This window comes from Leopardus geoffroyi, chromosome A3 (genome assembly GCF_018350155.1).
Source record: "Leopardus geoffroyi isolate Oge1 chromosome A3, O.geoffroyi_Oge1_pat1.0, whole genome shotgun sequence".
Taxonomy (NCBI): Eukaryota; Metazoa; Chordata; class Mammalia; order Carnivora; family Felidae; genus Leopardus; species Leopardus geoffroyi.
In genome coordinates this window covers 121,139,181-121,164,762 of record NC_059336.1, presented here as the reverse complement: position 1 = coordinate 121,164,762, position 25,582 = coordinate 121,139,181, and the positions used below count along the sequence as shown (strand labels likewise).

Below are 25,582 nucleotides of genomic sequence, written 5' to 3'. Positions count from 1 at the left end.
AGACCTGACAGACAGGTCCTGTGCTTCAGTGACATAGTGACGCCTGACTCCTTTGTGTTAGTCCAGGAAGTCTCTTATCTACTGGGGACCAGTCAATCTGCAAATAAGCCACCCAAGCTAAGGACAACACTCTCGAGCATATGGTCTCATTCTCATGGCAGACCTCACCAATTAATTGTGGTACTCCCTTTCAGAGCCCATATTTAAGTGTCTAAACCTCTGAATCCTTCTCAACATAATGCTCCAGAGACTTGGCCTAGTGTGAAACCTGTTTTTTTTTAATTCTTGATAGGCAGATAGCCAGTCTCTATATCCCTCCCACCATTTGGTCAATGCCATTTGTGTTTTCTGGGTTCTGGACCTGGGGAAATTCACCGAGTCCTTTTTCTTTCTGAAGGAGGTGCTGAATCCATGGCTGGATAAAAATGAAGTTTGTAAAAAGGAATATTTATAAACAAATAAAAAATATTTCGGGGCGCCTGGGTGGCGCAGTCGGTTAAGCGTCCGACTTCAGCCAGGTCACGATCTCGCGGTCCGTGAGTTCGAGCCCCACGTCAGGCTCTGGGCTGATGGCTCAGAGCCTGGAGTCTGTTTCCGATTCTGTGTCTCCCTCTCTCTCTGCCCCTCCCCCGTTCATGCTCTGTCTCTCTCTGTCCCAAAAATAAATAAAAACGTTGAAAAAAAAAATTATAAAAAAAAAAAATATTTCAACATCTCCCTAAAATAAGTAAAAAATTTAGCAGCCTGTCATGGAAATTGGTGTCCTGTATACAACTGGGAACCTGTAGTATCCCGACTGCTAAAACATTATATCTCAGGGTTCCGTAAGGAATCTTGAAGCCAATTTGTCCATCCTATCCTACTCATTCAGTATTTATGATTTACATAGGTGACATATCCACCATCCTACTTCTTTGACATCCTCTTCTGCTCACAGATCATACCTTGGAACTGTATCTGTAATTTCTCTCCTTGGTATTTGCCAGATCCCACCACTCTTGTTTACCTGCAGCCTAATGGGTGATCAGATACTTGGAGGAACTAAGTCCTACCTTAGACATATAGGCATACCTGTTAAATCTAAAGAAGATTAGGAATTACTATAGTATGAGAAGGCTGAGAGGTCAAGAAGGGGACTAGGTATATTTTTCTTCCCCAACTTCTCCCACAATTTAGGATAGATTCTTGGGTCTATTCCTGGTAATCTAGCTTTTACCATGGAGCATTTAATCTCAATCTGTTTTCCTTACCTGCACTGATTCTTCCCACCCCAACCATGTATATGCTATGTTCTATCAATCTCTCTTTGTTTTAATTAATTAGATTCCATCCTTAACCCCATTCCTACTCAGTCTACCCTCAGAACAAACCCACAATGGTGGGAAGAGGCTATAATAGAGAACATAAGCAATTTCAGAGTCTAAGCATCCCATGAGATAAATAAATTATCTATCCTATAGAGTAGGAAGGCTATGAGAATCTAGAGCTCATATGTAATGCCTCCAGTAGTAGTAAATCTCCAAGACAATGCAATAAATAAATAATTTAGAACTCCCCTTATTGTTTCTTGTAGCGCAGGTCTGTTGGGTACAAGTCTTCTTTGTTTTATCCAAAAATGTTATTTTACTTTCATATGAGAATTGTATGTCCCCTGAATATGGAATTCCAGATTGACAGGGTTTTTTTCTCTTTCAGCATTTTAAAGATGTTTTTCCATTCTCTTCTGGGCTTCTTGGTTTCCACTGAAAGTCAGGTGTTGATCAGATCATTTTCTCCTCTATGTAATATGCTATTTTCTCTTGCTGCTTTCAATGTTTGCTCTTTATCTTTGACTTTCAGTAACTTGACCCTGATGTGCACCAGTGTTTTGTTTGTTTGTTTGTTCTGTGTGGCATTCATTTACAATCCTGTATCTACAAATTTCTGTCTTTAATCAATTAGGAAAAATCTTAGACATTATTTCTTTAAATTTTTTTTAATGTTTATTTATTTTTGAGAGAGAGAGAGAGAGAGAGAAAGCAAGAGAGCATGAGCAGGGGAGGGGCAGAGAGAGAGGGAGACACAGAATCTGAAGCAGACTCTTCACAGAATCTGCGCTGTCATCACACAGCCCGACATGGGACTCAAACCCACAAACCTTGAGATCATGACCTGATTCAGAGTTGGGCACTTAACCGACTGAGCCACCCAGGCATCCCAGACATTATTTCTTCAAATACTTTTCTTCTGCCCCATTCTCTCTCTCATCTCCTTCTGGCATTACACGTATATTTGATTGTTTGCTATCATCTGGGTTCATATAGATGTAGCAGTATTAAACTACTATTGAACACCAGAAACACCTGCTCTACCTTCCTGATCGTTAGGGCATCTGAAGATAGGAGCATTGTGCAGTGGGAATCTAAAGCTGTGCCCCTTTTACCTTCTGTCTTTGGTGGGAGTAATCTGCCTCTATTGTTAGCAACTGAGCTTTTTAGCCAGGGTGTCTCTTTTATTCTGTAGGAAAAAAACCCTTAAAATATCTCTATACTACTCTTGAACACACACACACACACACACACACACAGATACAGACATACCCGCACACATTCTATCAGAATGATTCTATTTCTTCTGAGAAATAGCTGGAAAGTGAGGTTTGTCTCTTTTTTAGTCTCTTTTTTCTTTCAAAACCCACACAAAAGAATAGATGTGCTGACAGTCATTCTTTGTGCATATAGAACATAAAGTCAAAGTCAATCTGGGAAACCAAGCTGAGGCTGCCCTAGTATTTTGACCATAAGAGCAGTTGAAAAGCAGGTCAGGGATATGGGAAGTCAGGGTCCTGGAAAAGGCTTAGGGTTTCATCTGGCATGTATTTGCCGATTCATTAATTTGATATTTGTTTTCATTCAACAGATAGTTATTAAGAACCTATCATGTTTTAGCTACTGGAAACAAGGAGTTAGCAAGGAATTAGCAGTAGTAGAAGCAGCTGACCCAATTCAGAGGCATGGTTAATGGGCCAAACTGGTTCCTTTGCCCTGTTACCGGCTTGGTAACCTCCTGCATCCTATTTTGGAGCCCTGGCGTAGATGAGAAATATGGAAGAAGCGGAAATACAAGTGATTTAAGGGGAAAGAGGAGGGAAGGGAAATTCCCGAGCACGCAGGAAGGAGTGTTCTCATTATTGGGCCGCTTGTGTCATGCAAAACTTGAGATGCTGGCTTAAGGCCTGATGGTACTGCAAGAGGTAGTATCAGGCATATTAGAGGGGAAGTCAGCCCAGACTTGGCTCTGGGCCAGCACAGCAGGGTGGAGCCAAAGGCCAGACTGGGGCAAGGCCCTAGAGCTCTGGACAGGATGTGCCCATTCATGACTGAAGCACTAGGGGCTTCCAGTCTGGCAGGTGTAGCTCAGAGAAAGGGAATCCAGCCTGTATTCAGAAGTCAGACGTGCTTCCTGTCTGGCACATTTGCCCAGCTGTCTGTTCAGTTCATTGCTGCCGTCTCCAGCACAAACCTGGAGCGATTCCAGTTCCCTTCTTGTAATAACCTCACTAGTATTTATGTGGCATTTTGCACTTGATGGAGTAATTTTGTTATTTCATTTAATCCTCACAACAATTCTGGGAAGCAGGGTAAGGATCTGTTTGTGATCATCTAACCTTGGTTGGTATGAAAGGAAAGAGGTAAAATCAGGCCTCAGTCTTGTGTGGGTAGTTTTCCCATGCCCAGTTGTTGTGATTTTTCTTTTTTCCCTTTTAAATAGAGAAACACAGGCTATGCTATTCTGGGTTGATAGCAACAATGTTTTTGTTTAAAACCTACAGTGGATCAGATCATTTTGTACTACGTGGCCCAGTCTAGCTGGACAAACATTTTTATTTCTAGAATTACCATTTTCTTGTTTCTAAGTAAGATAATATCTTGAGCCAATGAAATACAAGAAAGACAACTGCCCCTACACTGCCCCCCCCCCCCAACTCACAGGAGAGAGAGAGATGGAGTTCTGTATTTGCTGTGGTGCAAGGGTAGATCCCTGGCAAACGGGAGGCCACATTTTGTTCATTTAGATGATACCCTTATAACTTGCCCTGTCTTGATTTACCTCAAGAACAAGATGAACATCTAAAAATTAGGGCAATTAAATCACTGCCCAAAATGGTGTCAGCAACCTCAGCATGGTTGCCATTCTCATCCACCCGAGGGCAGAATGACCAGAATTCTCCACCCAGAGGAATCTCTGCACTGGGACTCAGATGGAGATTAGGATTGGGTGCTTAGTGCTGTTTGCCATTTCTTTTGTTTTCCCCTTTGTGTTGCATGTATCCAATAAATAGGCCTTGTTCTTTTTCGAGTACCTATAGTTTAAAAATGTTTAATTCGGTAGAATCACATAGGAGGGCAAAGAAGCACAACAATAGACTTACTCGCAAATTAATTGAAGCTTAGAAGCCATTCCTCAACAGGTGGATGTTTGTGCCTTTTTTGCATAACTTGAGTGTCAAAAAAAGTACAGCATTTGAATGAAGTCATTCAGCCATAAGTGATGAGAATGGCTGCTATCCAGTTTTCCTAACATTTAACCACCACGACCATTGCTTGCCTAGTGTGCCTGGCACATATAAATATACATATAAATATAGTCTCTAACAAAAGGTAACAGTGCATGCCAGGTATTATAAACCGCACTTCGCAGGTGAAGAAACTATCATTTAGATAAATTGGATCATTTTTCCACAATCACATATTTAGAAAGTGGAAGAGCTAGAATTTGAATCCTTATTTTTATAACTACCAAGACCATGGTCTTTCTACCCTACAATACTTCCTCTCACTATATTACAGCATTAGCAGTTTCTCTGTATTAAATATACATGAGTAGGAAATTCCAAAGTAATTTATCTTGGAAGAACAGTTCCCCAAAATATGAAGATGCAAATAGTAGGTCAGGTTCCACTGTGCAGTCAGACACACATGGTGTCATGCTCCTGGAGCATGTGATTCCTGCCACTGCAGTCAGGAATTCATGCCACAGTGCACTCCTCTTCTCTGTGTTGGCCATGGATTTGGAGGGTGTGACTTAGATGGTCTTATTCCTTATTTTCCTTTAAGAGTCTGTCATGTAAATACTTTTTAAGGAGAATCCCACCTGATCATTTGAAGAGGAGTAGAAGCAGTGGCCTTAAAGATGTACACTCAGTCTGGCCAGTGTGAGCCATAGCAGTTAATTAAATGAACATCTTGCCATTCGCGACCACCCACATTGACCCAAGGTAATTTAGTAAGGTCAGATTACTCAAAATACTTAGAAGAGCTTCATTACATTCCAAATAGACAGCTGAAGGAAAATAAAATCTTAATGTCTGTGTCTGATTTTCAATTCTGTGAAACGATCTGACTACAGAACATTTTTTTTCTTCTTTATTGAGGTATAACTTGCAGATCGTAAAGTATACACACTGTAAATGTGCCAATGCCTAGATTTTACATAAGTGAAACACAGTATGTACCTACCTGTGCCTGGCTTCTGCCCAATGTTATAGACAGTCCATTTGAAGCAACAGAATTTTTACCCCACTTTGAAATGCTTCCTACAATTCACTCATTTGTAGGAGGAGAAATTTTTTTAAAAGATTTCAGACGAGGGGCGCGTGGGTGGCTCAGCTGGTTGAGTGTCTGACTCTTAATTTTGGCTCAAGTCATGATCCCAGGGTTGTGGAATCCAGCTACCACATCAGGCTCCGTGCTGAGTGCGGAGCCTGCTTGAGATTCTCTCCCTCTATTTTCCTCTGCCCCTCTCCCTCACTTACATGTGCTTTCTCCCTCTCTTAAATAAATAAATAAATAGATAGATAGATAGATAGATAGGTAGATAGATAGATAGATTCCAGACTAAGTCATCTTTAAGAGGTTGCCTATTATTTTCATCAAGAAGTAATTAGTGAAAATCTTTGTGTAAATGTTTTGCATCCATTTATCTCTCCATCTCTCATTTTGTTCTAAAAAATAATTGCAAGGGAATTGAAAACTCTGTTTTCAATTCTCTGTTCTGGAAAATGCCAGCATTGTGTTGGTATTTAAGAAAGTTGTTGACCAACCTCCCCATATCCAGCAATGTTTTTATTTTCTAAAATTCACTTTTTTCTTGAGAAAAAAAGGGGTTTTATTCCATTTTATTTTTATTTTCCAAACAGCATTATTTTAATAATTCTATAGTTTTGAAGTACAGGTAGATTCTAAATAATGCAGTTGCATCATAACAACAACTCAAACCTCTTTCATTTTCCTCCTAGGATTTGTGTATTTAAAAATATACTTATTATTTGACTGATTCATCGCATAATTTTCAGCTTTTCTTCACTTAAGGTAAAGTCATAAATACTTTTCCATGATAGCATATCTTCTGTATTTTCCCCATTTATCTTTAGAAACTGCATACTTTCTCTTGACTAAAGTGCTGTAATTTACTTAATGATTCTCCTGGTATTGGCTGATTTTAATTTTTCATTATTATAAATTACATTTTCTTTCTAAACACCTAAACGTATATAAAAAACATTTCACAATAAATGTTTTCATAGGTACCATTTTTCCTTCTTTTGGCGTTCATCGTTAAAATTAATTCTCAGAACTGTAATTGCTGCATTAAAATAATTATTGATAGTTTCTATAAGACTATTATTAATTTACCGTCATAGCAGCGTAGGAGTGGACCAGTTCCACTACACCCTCCTCAAAATGATATTTCATCTACATTTAAAAATTGTAATTACGAGGCAAAATAATTTTTCAATTTAACTTGTTTTTCTTAGGTCATTATGATCTAACTTGATGGTCAACATTTTTATACTTTTATGAATTAATAAGTAATCTTTCGGGGCGCCTGGGTGGCTCAGTGGGTTGGGCGTCTGACTTCCGCTCAGGTCATGATCTCGCGGTCCGTGAGTTCGAGCCCTGTGTCGGGCTCTGTGCTGACAGCTCAGAGCCTGGAGCCTGTTTCGAATTCTGTGTCTCCCTCTCTCTCTGACCTTCCCCCGTTCATGCTCTCTCTCTGTCTCAAAAATAAATAAACGTTAAAAAAATAAAAAAAAAAAGTAATCTTTCTTCTGTGAATTATTCACATTCTCTGTTCATTTACATATTATGGTATTCCAATTTTACCAATTCATATACAGTAAATTCTTTTAAAACATTGAGATATAATGGGCATATAACTTTGTATACAAACACATACAAACTCGATATTTGCATGTGTTGCCAAATGATCACCACAATAAGTCTTGTTAGCAACTGTCACCACACATAGTTACAATTTTTTTTTCTTGTGATAAGAACAAAGATTTACTGTCTAAGCAAATCTAAAAAAAGATTTCATAGATAAGTGAGATCATACTGGTATTTATCTTTCTCTGACTTATTTAACTTAGCATAATGACCTCAGGGACCATCCATGTTGCCACAAATGGCAAGATATCATTCTTTTTATAGATGACTAATATTCCATTGTATATAAACATATTTATACCACATTTTTTAATTTATTCATCCATTTATGGATACTTAAAAAATTTTTTTTAATGTTTATTTTTGAGAGACAGAGAGAGACAGAGCATGAGTCGGGGAGGAGCAGAGAGAGAGGGAGACACAGAATCCAAAGCAGGCTCCAGGCCCTGAGCTGTCAGCACAGAGCCTGACACGGGGCTTCAACCCATGGACCGTGAGATCATGACCTGAGCCTAAGTTGGCGCTTAACCAACTGAGCCACCCAGGTGCCCCCATTTATGGATACTTTGATTGTTTCTATGTCTTGGCTATTATAAATGTTTATATTTATTTTGAGAGAGTGAGGGAGCATGCACATGTGCACTCCAGTGAACAGGGGAGGGGCAGAGAGAGGGGGAGAGAATCCCAAGCAGATTGCACGCTGAGAGCACAGAGCCCAACATGGGCCATGATCTCACGAACGATGAGATCATGACCCGAGTGGATATCAAGAGTTGGACACTTAACCAACTGAGGCACCCAGGTGCCCCTATATCTTGGCTATTATAAATTATGCTGTAATGAACATGGGGGTGATATATCTTTTTGAGTTAATATTTTCATTTTCTATGAATAAATACCCAGAAGTAGAAATGCTGGATCATATGGCAGTTCTATTTTTAATTTTTTGGGGAACCTCCATTCTGTTTTCCATAGTGGCTGCACCAGTTTACATTCCACCAACAATACACAAGGATTCCCTTTTCTCTACATCCTTGCCAATACTGGTCATTTCTTCTTAATAATTCCCATTCTAACAGATGTGAGGTGGTGTCTCATTGGTTTGCATTTCCCTGATTATTGGTGGTGTTGAACACCTTTTCATGTACCTGTCGGCCCTCAGTGTGTCGTCTTTGGAAAAATGACCGTTCAGATCCTCTGTTCGTTTTTTAATTGAATTTTTTTCTATTGAGTTATATGAATAATTCATATATTTTGGATATTAACTCCTAGTTAGATCCATAATTTGCAATTTTTCCTCCCATTCATTATGTTGCCTTTTCATTTTGTTGATGGTTTCCTTTGCTATTTAGAAGCTTTTTAGTTTGATGTAGTCCCACCTGTTTATTTTTGCTTTTGTTACCTTTGCTTTTGGTGTCAAATCCAAAAAATCATTACCAAGAGCAATGTGAAGGAGCTTACTGTCAATGTTGTCTTCTCAGAGTTTAGGTCTTACATTCATGTCTTTAATCCATTTTATGTTAATTTTTGTGTATGGTGTAAAAAAGCGATCCAGTTTTATTCTTTTGCATTTGGCTGTCCAGTTTTCCCAGCACCACTGACTGAAGAGGCTTTCCTTTCCCCATTGTATATTCTTGGCTCCTTTGTCATTAAATTAATTGACCATATATGTGTGGGTTTATATCAGGGCTCTCTGTTATGTTCCATTGATCTATGGGTCTGTTTTTATGCCAGTACCATATTGTTTTGATTACTATAGCTTTGTAGTATAGTTTGAAATCAGGCATTGTGATGCCTCCAGCTTTGTTCTTTCTCAAGGTTGCTTTGGCTATTTGGGTTTTTTTATATTTTGTGGTGCCATATAAATTTTAGTTTTGTTTGTTTTATTTCTATGAAAAATGCCATTGGAATTTTGATAAAGATTGCATTGAATCTGTAGATTGGTTTGGGTAGAATGGATTGTTTAACAATATTAATTCTTTCAATCCATGAGGATAGAATATATTTCCATTTATTTGTGTCTCCTTCAATTTCTTTCATCAGTGCAGGTCTTTCACCTTCTTGGTTAAGTTTTGTTTTGTTTTTTTTCAGCATAAGAAAACATAAACAGATGCTTTAGTTATAAAGCTTACATAAAACTTAGGAATTTTGCTTTCATTATTTTTTTCCACTGAGAACTTATATTTGGGACCTTCTTGGTTAAGTTTATTCCTAGGTATTTAATTCATTTTTGATGCAGTTGTAAATAGGATCATTTTCTTAATGTCTGTTTCTGATAGTTCCTCATTAGCATATAGAAACAGAGCAGATTTTTCTGTATTGATTTTGTATCCTGCAACTTTACCTAATCCATTTACTCTAAAAGTTTTTTGGTGGAGTCTTTAGGTTTTCCAATATAATATGTCATCTGCAAATAGTGACAGTTTTACTTCTTCCTTTCCAGTTTGGATGCCTTTTATTTCTTCTTCTTACGTAATTGCTCTGACCAGGACTTCCAATGTTATGTTGAGGAAAGGTGAGAGTAAACGTCCTTGTCTTGTTCCGTAGACAATGTTGCTGTGGGCTTGTCACATAAAGCCTTTATTATGTTGACGTACATTCCCTCTATACCCACTTTGTTGAGAGTTTTTATCATAAATGAATGTTGAATTTTGTATAATGTTTTTCTACGTCTATTGAGATGATCATATGATTTTTCTCTTTCATTTTGCTATCGTGGTGTATCATATTGATTGATTTGTGAATGTTGAGCCATCCCTGCTTTCTGGAATAAATCCCACTTGATCATGGTATATCATCCTTTTAATCTATTATTGAATTTGGTTTGCTAGTATTTTGTTGAGGATTTTTTGCATCTGTGTTCAAAATATTGGGCTATAATTTTCTTTTCTTGTGGTGTCCTTCTCTGGTTTTAGTTTCAAGGCAATACCAGCCTTGGAAAATGAATTTGGAAATGTTCCCTCCTCTTATTATTAATATTTTTTTGAAGAGTTTGAGAAGGATTAATTCTTCTTTAAATGATAGTAGAATTCACCAGTGAAGACATCTGATCCTAAACTTTAGTTTGTTGGGAGGTTTTTAACTACTGATTCTATCTCCTTACTAGTAATCAATCTATTCAGATTTTCTATTCCTTCATGATTCAGTTTTGGTAGGTTGTGTGTTTCTAAGATTTATCCATTTCTTCTTTTTAAAAAATGTTTCTTAATGTTTATTTTTTGAGAAAGAGAGAGAGAATTCAAGCAGGGCAAGGACAGAGTGAGGGGGACTTAGAATCCAAAGCGGGCTCTACGTTGACAGCAGCGAGCCTGATGTGGGGCTCAAACCCACAAACTGCAAGATCATGACCTGAGCCAAAGTCAGACTTTCAACCGACTGAGCCACCCAGGTGCCCCTATCCATTTCTTCCGTGTTGCCAAATTTGTTGGCATAACTGTTGAGAGTAGTCTCATGTCCTTTGTATTTCTGTGGTATCAGTTGTAATGTCTCCTCTTTCATTTATTTTATTTATTTCATTCTAATTTTATTTATTTGAGTGTTCTCTCTTCTTTTCTTGGTGAATGTAGCTAAAGGTTTTTCAACTTATCTTTCCAAAGAACCAGCTCTTAGTTTCATTTACCTTTTCTTTATTTTATTATTTTTTATTTTAGAAAGAGAGAGAGTGTGAGTGGGGGAAAAGGGGCATAGGGAGAGAGAGAGAGAGAGAGAGAGAGAGGGAGGGAGAGAGGGTGAGGGAGAGAGAGAGAGAATCTTAAGCAGGCGCTATGCTCAGCATGGAGCTTGATGCAAGGCTTGATCCCACAACCCTGGGATCATGACCTTAGCTGAAAGCAAGAGTCAGCTGCTCAACCAACTGAGCCACCCAAGCACCCCTCGTTTACCTTTTCTATTGTCTTTTTACTACTTATTTCTGCTCTGATCTTTGTTATTTCCCACTTTCTACTAACTTTGGGCTTCATGTTGTCTTCTTTTTCTAGTTCTTTGAGGTGCAAATATTATAGATCTAGCAACCTAAAATAAGGTTGAATCTTTCAGTTCCAATTCCAAATTGCTTGGGATGAAACTCTGATGGTCCAACTTAGGAACACTCCTGTTCCAATCAACTGCAGTCAGGGAGATAGAATCAAAGTGTGTAAACATGTCTGACTGGATCTACTTTTGTGATTTTGGCATTTAATGTCTGGAGGAAAAAAGGAAAGGAGGAACAATATAAACCTGACATATGACAAAAGATTTCTCCTGTAATATTTTTGTCAGGCAGACATTGGCACTGATGCCAATTTTCTTATGAAAGAAAAAAAATAAATATCAAAATGTCTCTGCAATATGCTAAGAGTCTTTGGGACTTTTGTTATGGTGGCCACGATATATTTTAGTTTTTTCAGATGCTTAAGGAGAAGCTGTTTGATTTATCATTTGGGACAAGAGAGAGTAACTGAAATTATATTACAACTCTAGCATTCTCTTTTTAAGTTTAGTGTTCTTTCCCAGAGCAGTGACAGTGACACTGTTAGAAGTTAAAACAAAAAATATAAAGTTCTAGGGGTGCCTGGGTTGCTCAATCTGTTAATTGTCTGACTCTTGACTTTGGCTCAGGTAGTGATCTCATGGTTTGCAGGATCGAGCCCTACATCGGGCTTCTTGCTGGCAGTGCAGAGCCTGTTTGGGATTTTCTCTCTACCCCTTCCCCTCCCACCCCCCCACCCCCGCTCTCTCTCTCAAAATAAATAAATATATACATATATACAAACAATAAAATAAAAATAAAATTCTATCCTCCAACCAACAAATTTTAGTTAGAATTATGGTAACTTCTGGGCACCTGAGTTGGTTGAGCATCCAACTCTTGATTTTGGCTCAGGTCATGATCTCAGGGTCATGGGATCAAGCCCTGCATCGGGCTCCATGCTTAGCATGGAGCCTACTTGAGATTCTCTCTCTCTCCCTTTTCCCCTCTCCCCAGCTAATGCTCTCTCTCTTTTTCTCTAAGAAAGAAAGAAAGAGAGAAAGAAAGAAAAGAAAGAAAGGAAGGAAGGAAGGAAGGAAGAAAGAAAAGTTATGGTAACTTCTTAGGGATTTACAAAAATGTCCTTGAACTTTGTGTCCTTCAAATTTAGCCTGGCTTTTAATTTGATGTAGTGCACAGTCTGAATTGATTTGTTTTGTCATTCATATAGTAAGTCTCAGCACAGGGAGCAGGTTTTGACATGTACTAGAAGCTCACACTGAACTCTCAATACTTAGAAAATAATAATCAATGGTTAGGTACTGGGTATTTGGCCCAAAACTCTAATTAACTTTAAGAGCTATTTTGGTGTATGATGAAAGTGAGATGTGAAAAACTTTTCATGGCTTCTTAGAAGGAGTCAGGAATGTATCCACTGGCTGAGAAATGTTGAAATTTGGAATACATAAATATAGTTGCTTGATGAATGTGAACATCAGGTGGTTCTCATGTTAGGAGTTGTAAAAACATTTATACTAGAATAAATGTCATCAAGATTGGATTAAGAGTTTAGAGGCCCTAAAATTGAAGTACCCATGTGTGAAATTAAAACAAAACACCAGTATACACTAAACTTTAAAATCAGGAAGTCCCAATTCTATGATTTGTTTATCTTGTCATTTTGCATGGTGATTATTGCAATGCTTTTTTTTTTTTTAACTCTTGAATATTGAAGTATTTCCAAATAATTGTGTGTGTGTGTACCCGCACATGCATGCATGAATACAGTGTGTGCATGTTTGCACACATGCAGATATGCATGATCAAGGCATGCCTTTGCTTCAAGTACCCTAAGATATGCTTAGTCTGCTTTTTGGATAATCCACAGTGGCTACACCATGTTCTTCAGAACTCGGAACATTAAGTGGATTGTATGGATTTTGGTTCCAATTACAGAAAATTTGAATAGATAAGTGGGCAAGCAAGGACACTACACCAAGGGGCAACTCCTTTACGACTCCTCAAAAGACAGCTGTGCCTGGTGTCTTCTACCCAATGTGGTAGGGGCTCAGATTCATATTGGAGCATAAGAATTTTGCTCCGATATGATCCTGATTGAGGAACAAGTGAGCAGCTGGTGAAGGCCTTTTCGTGTGATGGTTCCTAACTTCTTCAACAAAAACTCTTCATTATTTCCCCTCCTGATTTGAAATATCTTTTAAAAATGCATTTAATGTTTAGAAGTTTGTTGTATGTAAATGCATATTAAAATGCCCTTTACAAGGGGTGCCTGGGTGTCTCGGTCGGTTGAGCGTCCGACTTTGGCTCGGGACGTGATCTCACAGTTCGTGGGTTTGAGCCCCACCTTGGGTTCTGTGCTGATAGCTCAGAGCCTGGAGCCTGCTTCAGATTCTGGGTCTCCTTCTCTTTCTGCCCCTCCCCCGCTCACGCTTTGTCTCACTCTGTTTCTCAAAAATAAATGTAAAAAAATAATAAAAAAAATAAAATGCCTTTTATGAAAGGAAATTAAGAAAATAAGAATCTTCAGACTTAAACTGTCAAAATACAACATTGCATAAGAAAAAATAGTTAGAAATTACTTTAAAGAAATGGAATGGCTCCGGTTCTGAGCAATATGACTGTAGATGTTAAGGGTGCAATCTGAAGGAAATGGAGGTTTGTTAGTCTGGGGAGATTTTTATTAAAGGAGAATCTCTGAGATAGTACTTGGCAGTGCCCATCCATCTACTATTGTCCTAGGAAGAGAGAATCTCAGACTTGTGTTTATAGTTCATGGCAAGGCCATGTTTATTGAGAAGGTTACTGCCTGCCTGCTTGAGTCAGTTCCCATTAAACTTTCCAGTTACTGCCTGCCCCTACTTTGATTCCAGGCCTAGCAAGCAGTATTCTAATCACAGTCTGGTTCCCTATGTCACCACACAAGGAAAAACTGTGCTGGTCATGCTTGGAGTGCTGTTCTGGCCTATGTGACTGTGATCATTCTCAGCACAAATTAATACATCATCCTAGTTTGTTCATCAGTGAATTTGAATCATGAGAGATGATCACAGATGGGCTGACAAATGGGATTTCAGAGCCAGCAAGGCCGAGAGCCAAGGAACTTCACCAAGGAATGTGGCCTTTAGACTCTTGGAGGGCCAAGAGTGTGTCCAATTCATCTCTATCCCCAGCTTGCAGCACAGGGCCTGGGACCCAGCAGAAACTCAGTGCTCACTTATCTAGGCTACACATTCATTAATATTAAAGCCCATTTTATAATTGCAATCTCATTTTATAGTTACTGAAAAGCGTATGTTCATCAATGAGAGACTTACACAATACTTTTAAAAAGTTACCTAGGTAATATACATTTTTAAGAAAATTATAAAATATAAATAAAAAGAAAAAGTAATGGGCGCCTGGGTGGCGCAGTCGGTTAAGCGTCCGACTTCAGCCAGGTCACGATCTCGCGGTCAGTGAGTTCGGGCCCCACGTCAGGCCCTGGGCTGAGGGCTCAGAGCCTGGAGCCTGTTTCCGATTCTGTGTCTCCCTCTCTCTCTGCCCCTCCCCCGTTCATGCTCTGTCTCTCTCTGTCCCAAAAATAAATAAACGTTGAAAAAAAAAAATTAAAAAAAAAGAAAGAAAAAGTAGTTATCCACATTTCAATTACTTGGAGAAAACCATTGTTAACTTTTTGGTACATATCCTTTGAGACTTTTTTAATGCATAAAACATATATATATATATATATACATATATATATATATATATGGATACGTATATGGATACGTATATGGATATATACATATGTATATGTGTATATGTATCCATATACGTATCCATATATATATATATATGTTTTACAAAGTGCAAAATACCATTAAGCAGTGTTGTAGCTTATAGGCTTTCTACAACTTAATATCATGTGACATGATAGGAGCTTAGGGCTATACTATAACCCACAGGATTCTTAGCAACTAATTGGTATACCAGATGCAGCTTTTCTGGTCAGCTCCACCATGCTTTTCAGTCCCAACTATTGTCCCTCCACACCTAAGCTCTAGCTTCTCCCTGACTTCCTGCCTTCCTTCCTTCCTTCCTGCCTGCCTGCCTTCCTGGTCTTGAAGTTCCTTCAGGGAACCTCTGAGTAGGTTGTATGATTGCCAGACAAAATGCAGGATGCTCTGTTAAATTCAAATACTAAACAATGAATATTGCATGAGCCAATAGTTTAAAAAATTATTCTTTCTCTGAAATTCAAGTTTAACTGCATATCTTGTATTTTTATTTGCTAAATCCGACAGTCTACCCTGGGTACTCTTTAATACCATCTGCCCTAAATCTAGTAAAATTCCTCAAAGTGTCTGATATTTATTTGTATGTTTCTCTTCTGTATCGTCAGTGCTGATACAGAATTTTTCTTACTCTATATTTCTTTGGCCATTTTGCGGGGGAGGGAGTGTATGAAATAGGGAAAGGAATCAACCATGTCTTCTCAAGCTGCCATCTTTTTTCCAGAATTATGAAAGTTTTATGGAAACAACAACAGCAACAACAACAACAACAACAACAACAGTGAATTTGAAGGCTATGAAGTAGGAGATCATTAATGGCATATCATTTGGAAAAAATAGGTTACAATGCATGTGTACGATCCCATTTCAATTTAGAATATTCTACTTCAAAACGATAGAAATAATTTTTTTTTTTCAACGTTTATTTATTTTTGGGACAGAGAGAGACAGAGCATGAACGGGGGAGGGGCAGAGAGAGAGGGAGACACACAGAATCGGAAACAGGCTCCAGGCTCTGAGCCCTCAGCCCAGGGCCTGACGCGGGGCTCGAACTCACGGACCGCGAGATCGTGACCTGGCTGAAGTCGGACGCTTAACCGACTGCGCCACCCAGGCGCCCCAAGAAATAATTTTTAAATGAGATTCTAAACCCAGACCTCAATTAAACTTCTGGTTATGCCTTTCCACCAGTTTTACCTTGGAGTGGTTATATATAGTCTTTCTGAGTCTTTTCCTCATCTTTAAGGGGACATATAATCTCTTTTGTAAGTTTATTTCAAGTGATAAGGTAACAAGTATATTGCCTGGCACACTCTAGGCCTTCTCTACTTCTCCACTGAATGGAAGAGCACACACAGAACTGTCTTAATGATTGGATTATTCTATAGTTCATTCAATTTTTGTTTTTTATGACACATTCTAGGGAGTCTTAGATTAAGTTTGGGAATATGATTCAATCTATTTTCTAGGTCTATAAAGATAAAGGGGCTTTGGTATTTAGATATGTATTTTCTAAATCAGATTGGATGTTCACATGTGGTATATGTATTTTCTGTATATTCAGTTATACATCATCAAGGTTAGTTGTGTGTGTAAAAGAGAGATTTTGGATTTTGGATTCCCAAATACTCCACCAGCCATCCAGATGGACAGGACACCCCACTAGATCTCTGAGAAAAAATGCCTGAAGAGAGGATAAGGACATTATTTACTCTTTTACAGGCTGCAAATTTGGTCCAATTGCTATTCTAAGTTTCTGTTAAGCCAGGCAGGACTTCAAGATCCAAGGCTAAGTAAAAAAACAGGCCTTACAGGTCCTTTGCTCTCGGGGCCATACTTCGATCTTATCCTGGGAAGGGCAAGGAAAAGGATGGAAAAGGAAACCTAGGAGAAAAAGGACCCTTTCTCCATAAACCCCAACAAAGACTCTCTCCTTGACCAAGCTTTAGTTGGATTCCTCTGTGCCCTCTTCCTGACTGGACCTCAACTTTGGCCTCCCTCTCAAGGCCCCTTGCCTAGTCTGCACAGCCCAGTTTTAGCAAGAATCCCACAAAGTCAGTTGAGAGAGAATCCTCCACCTGTGATATCTGATCAGCCTCTATATCTGATCAAGTTCTTCATTCCCCACCTTTGAGTCTTAAGTCCTTGGCCTGCCTTAGAATCCTGCTAAGTCAGTTTAGCACGAAACCCCTTACTCTTGGTGTCTTCTCTAGTAATTTTCCAACCAGTGACCCATTCACTCTGTTCCTTGGCCATCGATACCCACTTGTCCTTATCATATTCAGAGTTCAGCCTGATGTTTCCCCCCATTTGATAGTATTGATACTATTACAACATTCGTGAATAAAGTCTTTCTTACCATTTTAACAAGGGTCAGAATAATTTTTCATTTTTTCTCACATTTATTGAGATATAATTGGCATAAAACATTGTGTAGATTTAAGGTATACAATGTGATGCTTCTTATACACGTTTATATTGTGAAATGAATAACATCTCACATGGCACTTTTTTTTTTTGGTGTGCTGAGAACTTTTAAGATTTATTCTCTTAGCAACTTTGAAGTCTACAATATTTTTAGAATAATTTTTTCTTTAACAACTGTGGCAAATCCAGCCTGGGCTACCTCAGAAAACCACTTTTTTTTTTTAAGATGCAAAGATTTAAAGAGGATCCAGAAAGAAAAGACATTCCATGTGTAATGAAATGCTTTTAACCTTTAGCTCCTACTATATTTTGCTCCACCTTAGCAATAAAGCCCCTCAAAGACTTTGACCCTGTGTTAAATTTCTCCTTGCTAGGGAATGGGGTTTGTGTGTGGAAATCCTTGGGCTCCCTCTAGTGGTTAGAATGCGCATCCAGCACTGACTGGTAAATTACCTGCGTGGGGGGCGGAGCGGGGGGGATTGTTGTTGCTGGTGTTTTGGTGTTAAAGTAAGGAAACTTAGAGTGCTGCTTTCCCTCTCCAGGGAGCTTAGCAGAGTATCAGAAATGTCCTGTCTGTACCATCATGCAGCTGATTCTTTAACCCTTTCTAGCTCTCCCCTTGGGACTCATGAAGTGGCTAGGTAGTTCAGCCCTTTTACAAAGGTTCCTTTGATGTTCTATCCAGGGAGCCAGAGTTAGGTAAAGACAGTCTCTCAAATGTAGCCCAACTGTTTTTCCAAGTGTGCTCTGTGGACCACGTGCACGAAAATATGCCAGAGTGTTTCTTTAAAATGAAGATTTCTGGGTCCCGCCCCAAACCTCTGAATCATAATTTTCAGGGGGTGGGATGGGGGTGGTGAGGCAATTCTTGTGCACATTAATATTGAAAACCAGTGCTATATGCTTCTTGAGAAGGCGTTTCTCTACTTGATGTCTCATTTAGTTATGGCACATGATGCTGTAATCAGACTCCTCAGACAAAGTTACATTCACAATGAGCACACTATAATAATGTAGCATGCCAGCCTTTCCCTCTGAAAACAGAGCACAGTATACACCCTTCCCTTATTTAATCCCTGAATCTAAATCCTCAATTACATAGAAAACGCTTTCCTTCTCCCTTAAAAAAAATCTTACTCTGTTTAGTCTTTTTAAAAAATTTTTTTAATGTTTATTTATTTTGAGAGAGAGAGAGAGAGAGAGACCGATCGTGAGCAGGGGAGGGGCAGAGAGAGAGGGAGACACAGAATCCGAAGCAGGCTCCAGGCTCTGAGCCGTCAGCATAGAGCCTGATGCGGGGCACGAACCCACGAGACAGATCATGGCCTGAGCTGAAGTTGGACGCTCAACTGAGCCACCCAGGTGCTCCATTCAGTCTTAATAGAGGGGTCTTATTTATTCCTTCAGCTACTCCAAAGTTGGATTAATTTAGCCCAAGTCTCTCAAATATCCTCACCTTTCCATAGTTCTAGGGAGCCATCAGAAACAGGCCTTTTGCACCAAATTTAGAAAACCTGACCAAGTGTGCATCAATATGATTGCCCAAGATCTAAGTATAATTTCTCTTTGGAAGCATGTTTAAAATGCACATTCATAGGCTTTATTCCCAAATTTTCTGGTTTGCTAGGAATCTACTTTTTATCAAGCATCCTAAGGTGGCTCTGATGCAGGTGATCCTCAGAACACATTTTAAGAAACTTTGCCTTGTATACCAGAGTTTCCCAAGCAGATATATTCTTAGAATATTTTACAACCAAGCCCCTTATAAATCGTATAAACTACAGTTGTAAGCAAATATTTAATGTTAATCTGCAGAAAGGAAGTAGACTTGAGATAATAAATGGTGGCATAGAAGCTATAATTTCACCGTTTTTTTTTTTTGTCTATTTTCCATAGCTTTAACCTTTATTGTGGTAAAATATACATAACATAAAATTTGCCACTTTAATCATTTTTAAGTATAAAATTCAGTGGCATGAATTATTCTCACAATGTCGTGTAGTTCCCACCACTATCTATTTTCCGAACTTTTTATTACCTCCAACAAAAACTCTGTATTCATTAAGCAGTAATTCCTTGTTCTCCCCATTCCCCCAGCCCTTAGTAATTTTTTCTTAAGTAGGCTCTATACCCAATATGGGACTTGAACTCATGACCCTGAAATCAAGAGGCACATGCCCTACTGACTGAGCCAGCCAGGCATCCTATCACTTGGTAATTTCTAACCTACTTTCTGTCTCTATGAATTTCCTTATTCTAGATATTTCATGTAGGTTGCATCAATCATTTTTCCTTTGTGTCTGGCTTATTTCATTTAGTATGTTCTCAAAGTTCCTCCGAATTGCAGCATGTATCAGAACTTCATTCTTTTTTTGGCTAAATAATATTACATTGTGTGTATATACCCCAATTTGTTTATCCTTTTGTCTATTGATGGATATGTAGGTTGTGTCTACCTGTTGACTATTGTGAATAATGCTACAGTGGACACTGGCATACAACTATTTGTTTGAGTTCCTGTTTTCAGTTCTTTTGGGTGTATCCCTTAAGGTGGAATTGCAGGGTCATACAGTAAATCTGTCTTTAACTTTTTTAAGGCCACCAAACTGTTTTCCACAACTGGACCATTTTGCATTCCCACCAGCAATGTTTCAACTTCTCCACAACATTGCCGACACTTGTTATTTTCTCTTTTTTTGATAGTTGCCAACCTAAAGAATGTGAGATGGTATCTCATTGTAGGTTTGCATTATCCTTTTTTAAAGATTTAAATCCAAGTTAGTTAACATATACTGTATTAATAATTTCAGGAATAGAATTTAGTGATTCATCACTTCATAAAACACCCAGTGCTCATCCCAACAAGTGTCCTCCTTAATGCCCCTTGCCCATTTAGTCTTTCCTCCCACCCAACACCCTGCCAGCAACCCAGTTTGTTCTCTGTGTTTAAGAGGCTCTTATAATTTGTCTCCCTCTCTGTTTTTATATTATTTTTCTTCTCTTCTCTTAAGTTCATCTGTTTTGTATCCTAAATTCCACATATGAGTGGAAATCATATATTTGTCTTTCTCTGACTTATTTTACTTAGCATAATATACAATAGTTCCATCCACTTTGTGCAAATGGTAAGATTTCATTTTTTTAATCATCAAGTAATATTCCATTGTATATATATATCACATTTTCTTTATCCATATATCAGTCAAGGGACATTGGGGCTCTTTCCATACTTTGGCTATTGTTGATAGTGCTGCTATAAGGATTGGGGTGCATGTACCCCTTTGAATCAGCACTCCTGTATCCTTTATTTAGTTATCCTTTGGATGAATACCCAGTAGTGCAATTGCTGTGTCCTATGGTAGTTCTATTTTTAATTTTTTGAGGAAACTCCATACTGTTTTCCAGAGTGGCTGCACCAGTTTGTATTCCCACCAACCGTGCAAAAGTGTTCCTCTTTCTCTGCATCCTTGCCAACATCTGTTGTTGTCTGAGTTGCTAATTTCAGCCATTCTGACAGGTGTGAGGTGGTATTTCATTGTGGTTTTGATTTGTATTTCTCTGACGATGAGTGATGTTGAGCACCTTTTCATGTGTCTATTAGCCATCTAGATGTCTTCTTTGGAAAAGTGTCCAGTTATGTCTTTTGCCCATTTCTTCACTAGATTATTTGCTTTTTGGGTGTTGAGTTTGATAAGTTCTTTATAGATTTTGGATACTAACCCTTTATCTGATATGTCATTTGCAAATACCTTCTCCCATTCCTTCAACCAAAGGAATGTTAGTTTTGTTGATTGTTTCCTTTGCTGCGCAGAGCTTTTATCTTGATGAGGTCCCAATAATTCATTTTTGCTTTTGTTTCTCTTGCCTGTGGAGATATGTCAGGTAAGAAGTTGCTGCAGCCAAGGTCAAAGAGGTTGTTTCCTGTTCTCTCCTCTAGGATTTTGATGGCTTCCTGGCTTATGTTTAGGTCTTTCATCCATTTTGAGTTTATCTTTGTGTATGGTGTAAGAAAGTGGTCCAGGTTCATTCTTCCGCATGTCGATGTCCAGCTTTCCCAACACCATTTGCTGAAGAGACTGTCTTTTTTACATTGGGTATTCTTTCCTGCTTTGTCAAAAATTAGTTGGCTCTACATTTGTGGGTACATTTCTGGGTTCTCTATTCTGTTCCATGATCTATTGTCTGTTCTTGTGCCAGTACTATACTGTCTTGATGACTACAGCTTAAAGTCCAGAATTGTGGTGCCTCCAGCTTTGGTTTTCTTTTTCAGGATTGCTTTGGCTATTCAGGGGCTTTTGTATTCCATACAAATATTAGGATTGTTTGTTCTAGCTCTGTGAAGAATGTGGGTGTTATTTTGATATGGATTGCATTAAATGTGCAGATTGCTTTGGGTAGTATTGACATTTTAACAATATTTGTTCTTCCAATCAATGAGCATGGAATATTTTTCCATTTTTTGTGTCATCATTTTCTTTCATAAGCTCTTTATAGTTTTAAGTGTATAGATTTTCACCTCTTTTGTTAGGTTTATTCCTAGGTATCTTATGGTTTTTGGTGCAATTGCAAATGGGATCAATTCCTTGATTTCTCTTTCTGCTGCTTTATTATTGGTGTATAGAAATGCAACCAATTTCTGTACATTGATTTTATATCTTGCAACTTTGCTCAATTCATGTATCAGTTCTAGTAGTTTTTTGGTAAAGTCTTTGGGTTTTCTACATAGTGTATCATGTCATCTGTGAGAAGTGAAAATTTGACTTCCTACTTGCCGATTTGGATGCCTTTTATTTCTTTGTGTTTGTTGTCTGATTGCTGAGGCTAGGACTTCCAAAATGATGTTGAATAACAGTGGTGAGAATGGACATCCCTGTCATGTTCCTGGCTTTAGGGGGAAAGCTCTCAGTTTTTTCCCATTGGGGATGATATTAGCGGTGGGTCTTTCATATATGGCCTTTATGATCTTGAGATATGATCCTTCTATCCCTACTTTCTTGAGTTTTTTTTTTTTTTATCAAGAAAGGATGATGTATTTTGTCAAATGCTTTTTCAGCCTGTATTGAGCGGATCATGTGGTTCTTATCCTTTCTTTTATTAATGTGATGTATCACATTGATTGATTTGCAGATACTGAACCAGCCCTGCATCCGAGGAATAAATCCCACTTGATCGTGGTGAATAATTCTTAATGTGTTGTTGGATCTGGTTTGCTAGTGTCTTGTTGAGAATTTTTGCATCCATGTTCAGGGAAATTGGTCTGTAGTCCTCCTTTTTAGTGGGGTCTTTGTCTGATTTTGGAAGCCTTATAGACTGAGTTTGGAAGTTTTTCTTCCATTTCTATTTTTTTGGAACGGCTTCAAAAGAATAGGTGTTAACACTTCTTTAAATGTTTGGTAAAATTCCCCTGGAAAGCCATCCAGCTCTGGACTTTTGTTTGTTGGGAGATTTTTGATTACTGATTCAGTTTCTTTACTGGTTATGGGTCTGTTCAAATTTTCTATTTTTTCCTGTTTCAGTTTTGGTAGCTTATATGTTTCTAGGAATTTGTCCATTTCTTCCAGATTGTGCAATTTGTTGGCATATAATTGCTTATAAAATTCTGTTATTATTGTCTGTATTTCTGTGGTGTTGGTTGTGATCTCTCCTCTTTCATTCATGATTTTATTTATTTCCTTTTTCTTTTTCTTTTTTTCTTTCTTTTCTTTGTCCTTTCCTTTTTCTTTTTCATCAATCTGGCTAAAGGTTTAGCAATTTAATTCTTTCAAAGAACCAGCTTCTTTCAAAGAACTAGCTGGTTTCATTGATCTGTTCTACTTTTTTTTTTTTTAATTTTGATATCATTGATTTCTGCTCTAATGTTTATTATTTCCCTTCTTCTGCTGGTTTTGGGCTTTATTTGCTGTTCTTTTTCCAGCTCTTTTAGGTGTAAGGTTAGGCTGTGTATTTGAGACCTTTCTTCTTTAGGAAGGCCTGGATTGCTATATACTTCTCTCTTATGACTGCCCTTGGTATCCCAGAGGTTTTGGGCAGTCATGTGTTCATTTTCATTGGCTTCCATGAACTTTTTAATTTCCTATTTAATTTCTTGGTTGATCCATTCATCTTTAGTAGGATGTTCTTTAATCTCCAAGTATTCATGGCCTTTCCAGATTTTTTCTTGTGGTTGTTTTTGAGTTTCATAGGGTTGTGGTCTGAAAATATGCGAGGTATGATCTTGATCTTTTCATACTTGTTGAGGGATGATTTGTGACCCTGTATGTGATCTGTTCTGGAGAATGTTCCATGTGCACTTGAGAAGAATGTGTATTCTTCTGCTTTAGGATGAAATGTTCTGAATATATCTATTAAGTCCATCTGGCCCAGTGTGTCATTCAAAGCCATTTTTTTCCTTGTTGATTTTCTGCTTAGATTATCTGACCATTGTTGTAAATGGGGTGTTGAAGTCCCCTACTATTACGGTATTATTATCAATGAGTTTATGTATGTTTGTGATTAATTGATTTATATATTTGGGTTCTTTCACATTGGGGGCATAGTATTTACAATTGTTAGATCTTCTTGGTGGATAGATCCCTTAATTATGAAATAATGCCCTTTTTCTTTTCTTTTTTTTTTTTTTCAACGTTTATTTATTTTGGGACAGAGAGAGACAGAGCATGAACGGGGGAGGGGCAGAGAGAGAGGGAGACACAGAATCAGAAACAGGCTCCAGGCTCTGAGCCATCAGCCCAGAGCCTGATGCGGGGCTCGAACTCACGGACCGCGAGATCGTGACCTGGCTGAAGTCGGACGCTTAACTGACTGCGCCACCCAGGCGCCCCAATAATGCCCTTTTTCATCTCTTGTTAGTCTTTATTTTAAAATCTTGTCTGTCTGATAGAAGTATGGCTGCTCCAGCTTTCTTTTGACAACCATTAGCATGGTAGACAGTTCTCCATCCCCTTACTTTCAATCTGCAGGTGTCTTTAGGTCTAAAATGAGTCTCTTGTAAGCAGCATATAGACAGTGGCTTGTTTTCTTATCAATTCTGATACCCTATGTCTTTGATGGGAGCGTTTAGTCCATTGACATTTAGAGTGAGTACTGAAAGATATGAATTTAGTGCTATTGTGTTGGCTGTTGAGTTGGTGTTTCTGATGATGTTCTCTGGTCCTTACTAGTCTTTGTTGCCTTTGGTCTTTTTTGTTTTGTTTGGTCTTTTCTCCACTCAAAGAATCCCCCTTAAAATTTCTTGCAAGGCTGGTTTAGTGGTCATGAACTCCTTTAGTTTTTGTTTGTCTGAGAAACTCGTTCTCTCTCCTTTTATTTTGAAAAAAAAAAAAAAAAGTTAATGTTTATTTATTTTTGAGAGGGAGAGAGAGAGAGACAGAGTGAGTGGGGGGAGGGGCAGAGAGAGAAGGAGACACAGAATCCGAAGCAGGCTCCAGGCTCCAAGCTGTCAGCATACAGCCTGACGCAGGGCTCAAACCCACAAACCATGAGATCATGGCCTGAGCCAAAGTCGGACGCTTACCCGACTGAGCCACCCAGACGCCCTTCTCCTTCTATTTTGAATGACAGTCTTGCTGGATAAAGAATTCTTGGCTGCATATTTTTCCAATTCAGCATGTTGAATATATCCTGCCACTCCTTTCTGGTCTGCCAAGTTTCTGTGGGTAGGTCTGCTGTGAACCTGATCTATCTTCCCTTACAGGTTAAGACTTTTTTCCGTTGCTGCTTTCATAAGTCTTTCCTTATCTCTGTATTTTGTGAATTTGACTATGATATGCCTTGGTCAGTTTTTGTTGAATCTAATGGGAGTTCTCTGTGCTTCTTGGATTTTGATGTCTGTGTCCTTCCTCAGATTAGAAAAGTTTTCCCCTATAATTTGCTCACATAAACCTTCTGCCCCTTTTTCTGTCTCTTCATCTTCTGGGACTCCTATGATTTGGGTGTTATTCCTTTTTAATAAGTCACTGAGTTCTCTAAGTCTTGTATTGTGCTCTTTTACCTTAATTTCACTCTTTTTTTCTGCTTCATTATTCTTCATAATTTTGTCTTCTATATCACAGATTCTCTGCTGTGCTTTGTCCATAGCATCCATTTGAGATTGCGTCTCGGTTATAGCATTTTTAATTTTGTCCTGACTAGATTTTACTTCATTTATGTCCAAATAAAGGGATTCTATGCTTTTTTCAACCCCAGCTTGTATCGTTTAAAAAAAATTT

The 25,582-nt window shown here is 38.4% G+C and overlaps 1 protein-coding gene across 1 annotated transcript in view; it reads left to right on the top strand.

Annotated features, from left to right (window-relative positions):
- The window catches only part of LOC123581434 (translation initiation factor IF-2-like), a 43,420-nt gene that overhangs the window by 4,797 nt on the left and 13,041 nt on the right, over positions 1–25,582 (top strand). Inside the window, exons 3-4 of the mRNA XM_045447492.1 lie at positions 9,652–9,723; positions 15,673–15,749. Of these exons, the coding sequence (XP_045303448.1) occupies positions 9,652–9,723; positions 15,673–15,733 (133 nt within the window). The 3' untranslated portion in view covers positions 15,734–15,749. The remainder of the gene's footprint in view (positions 1–9,651; positions 9,724–15,672; positions 15,750–25,582) is intronic.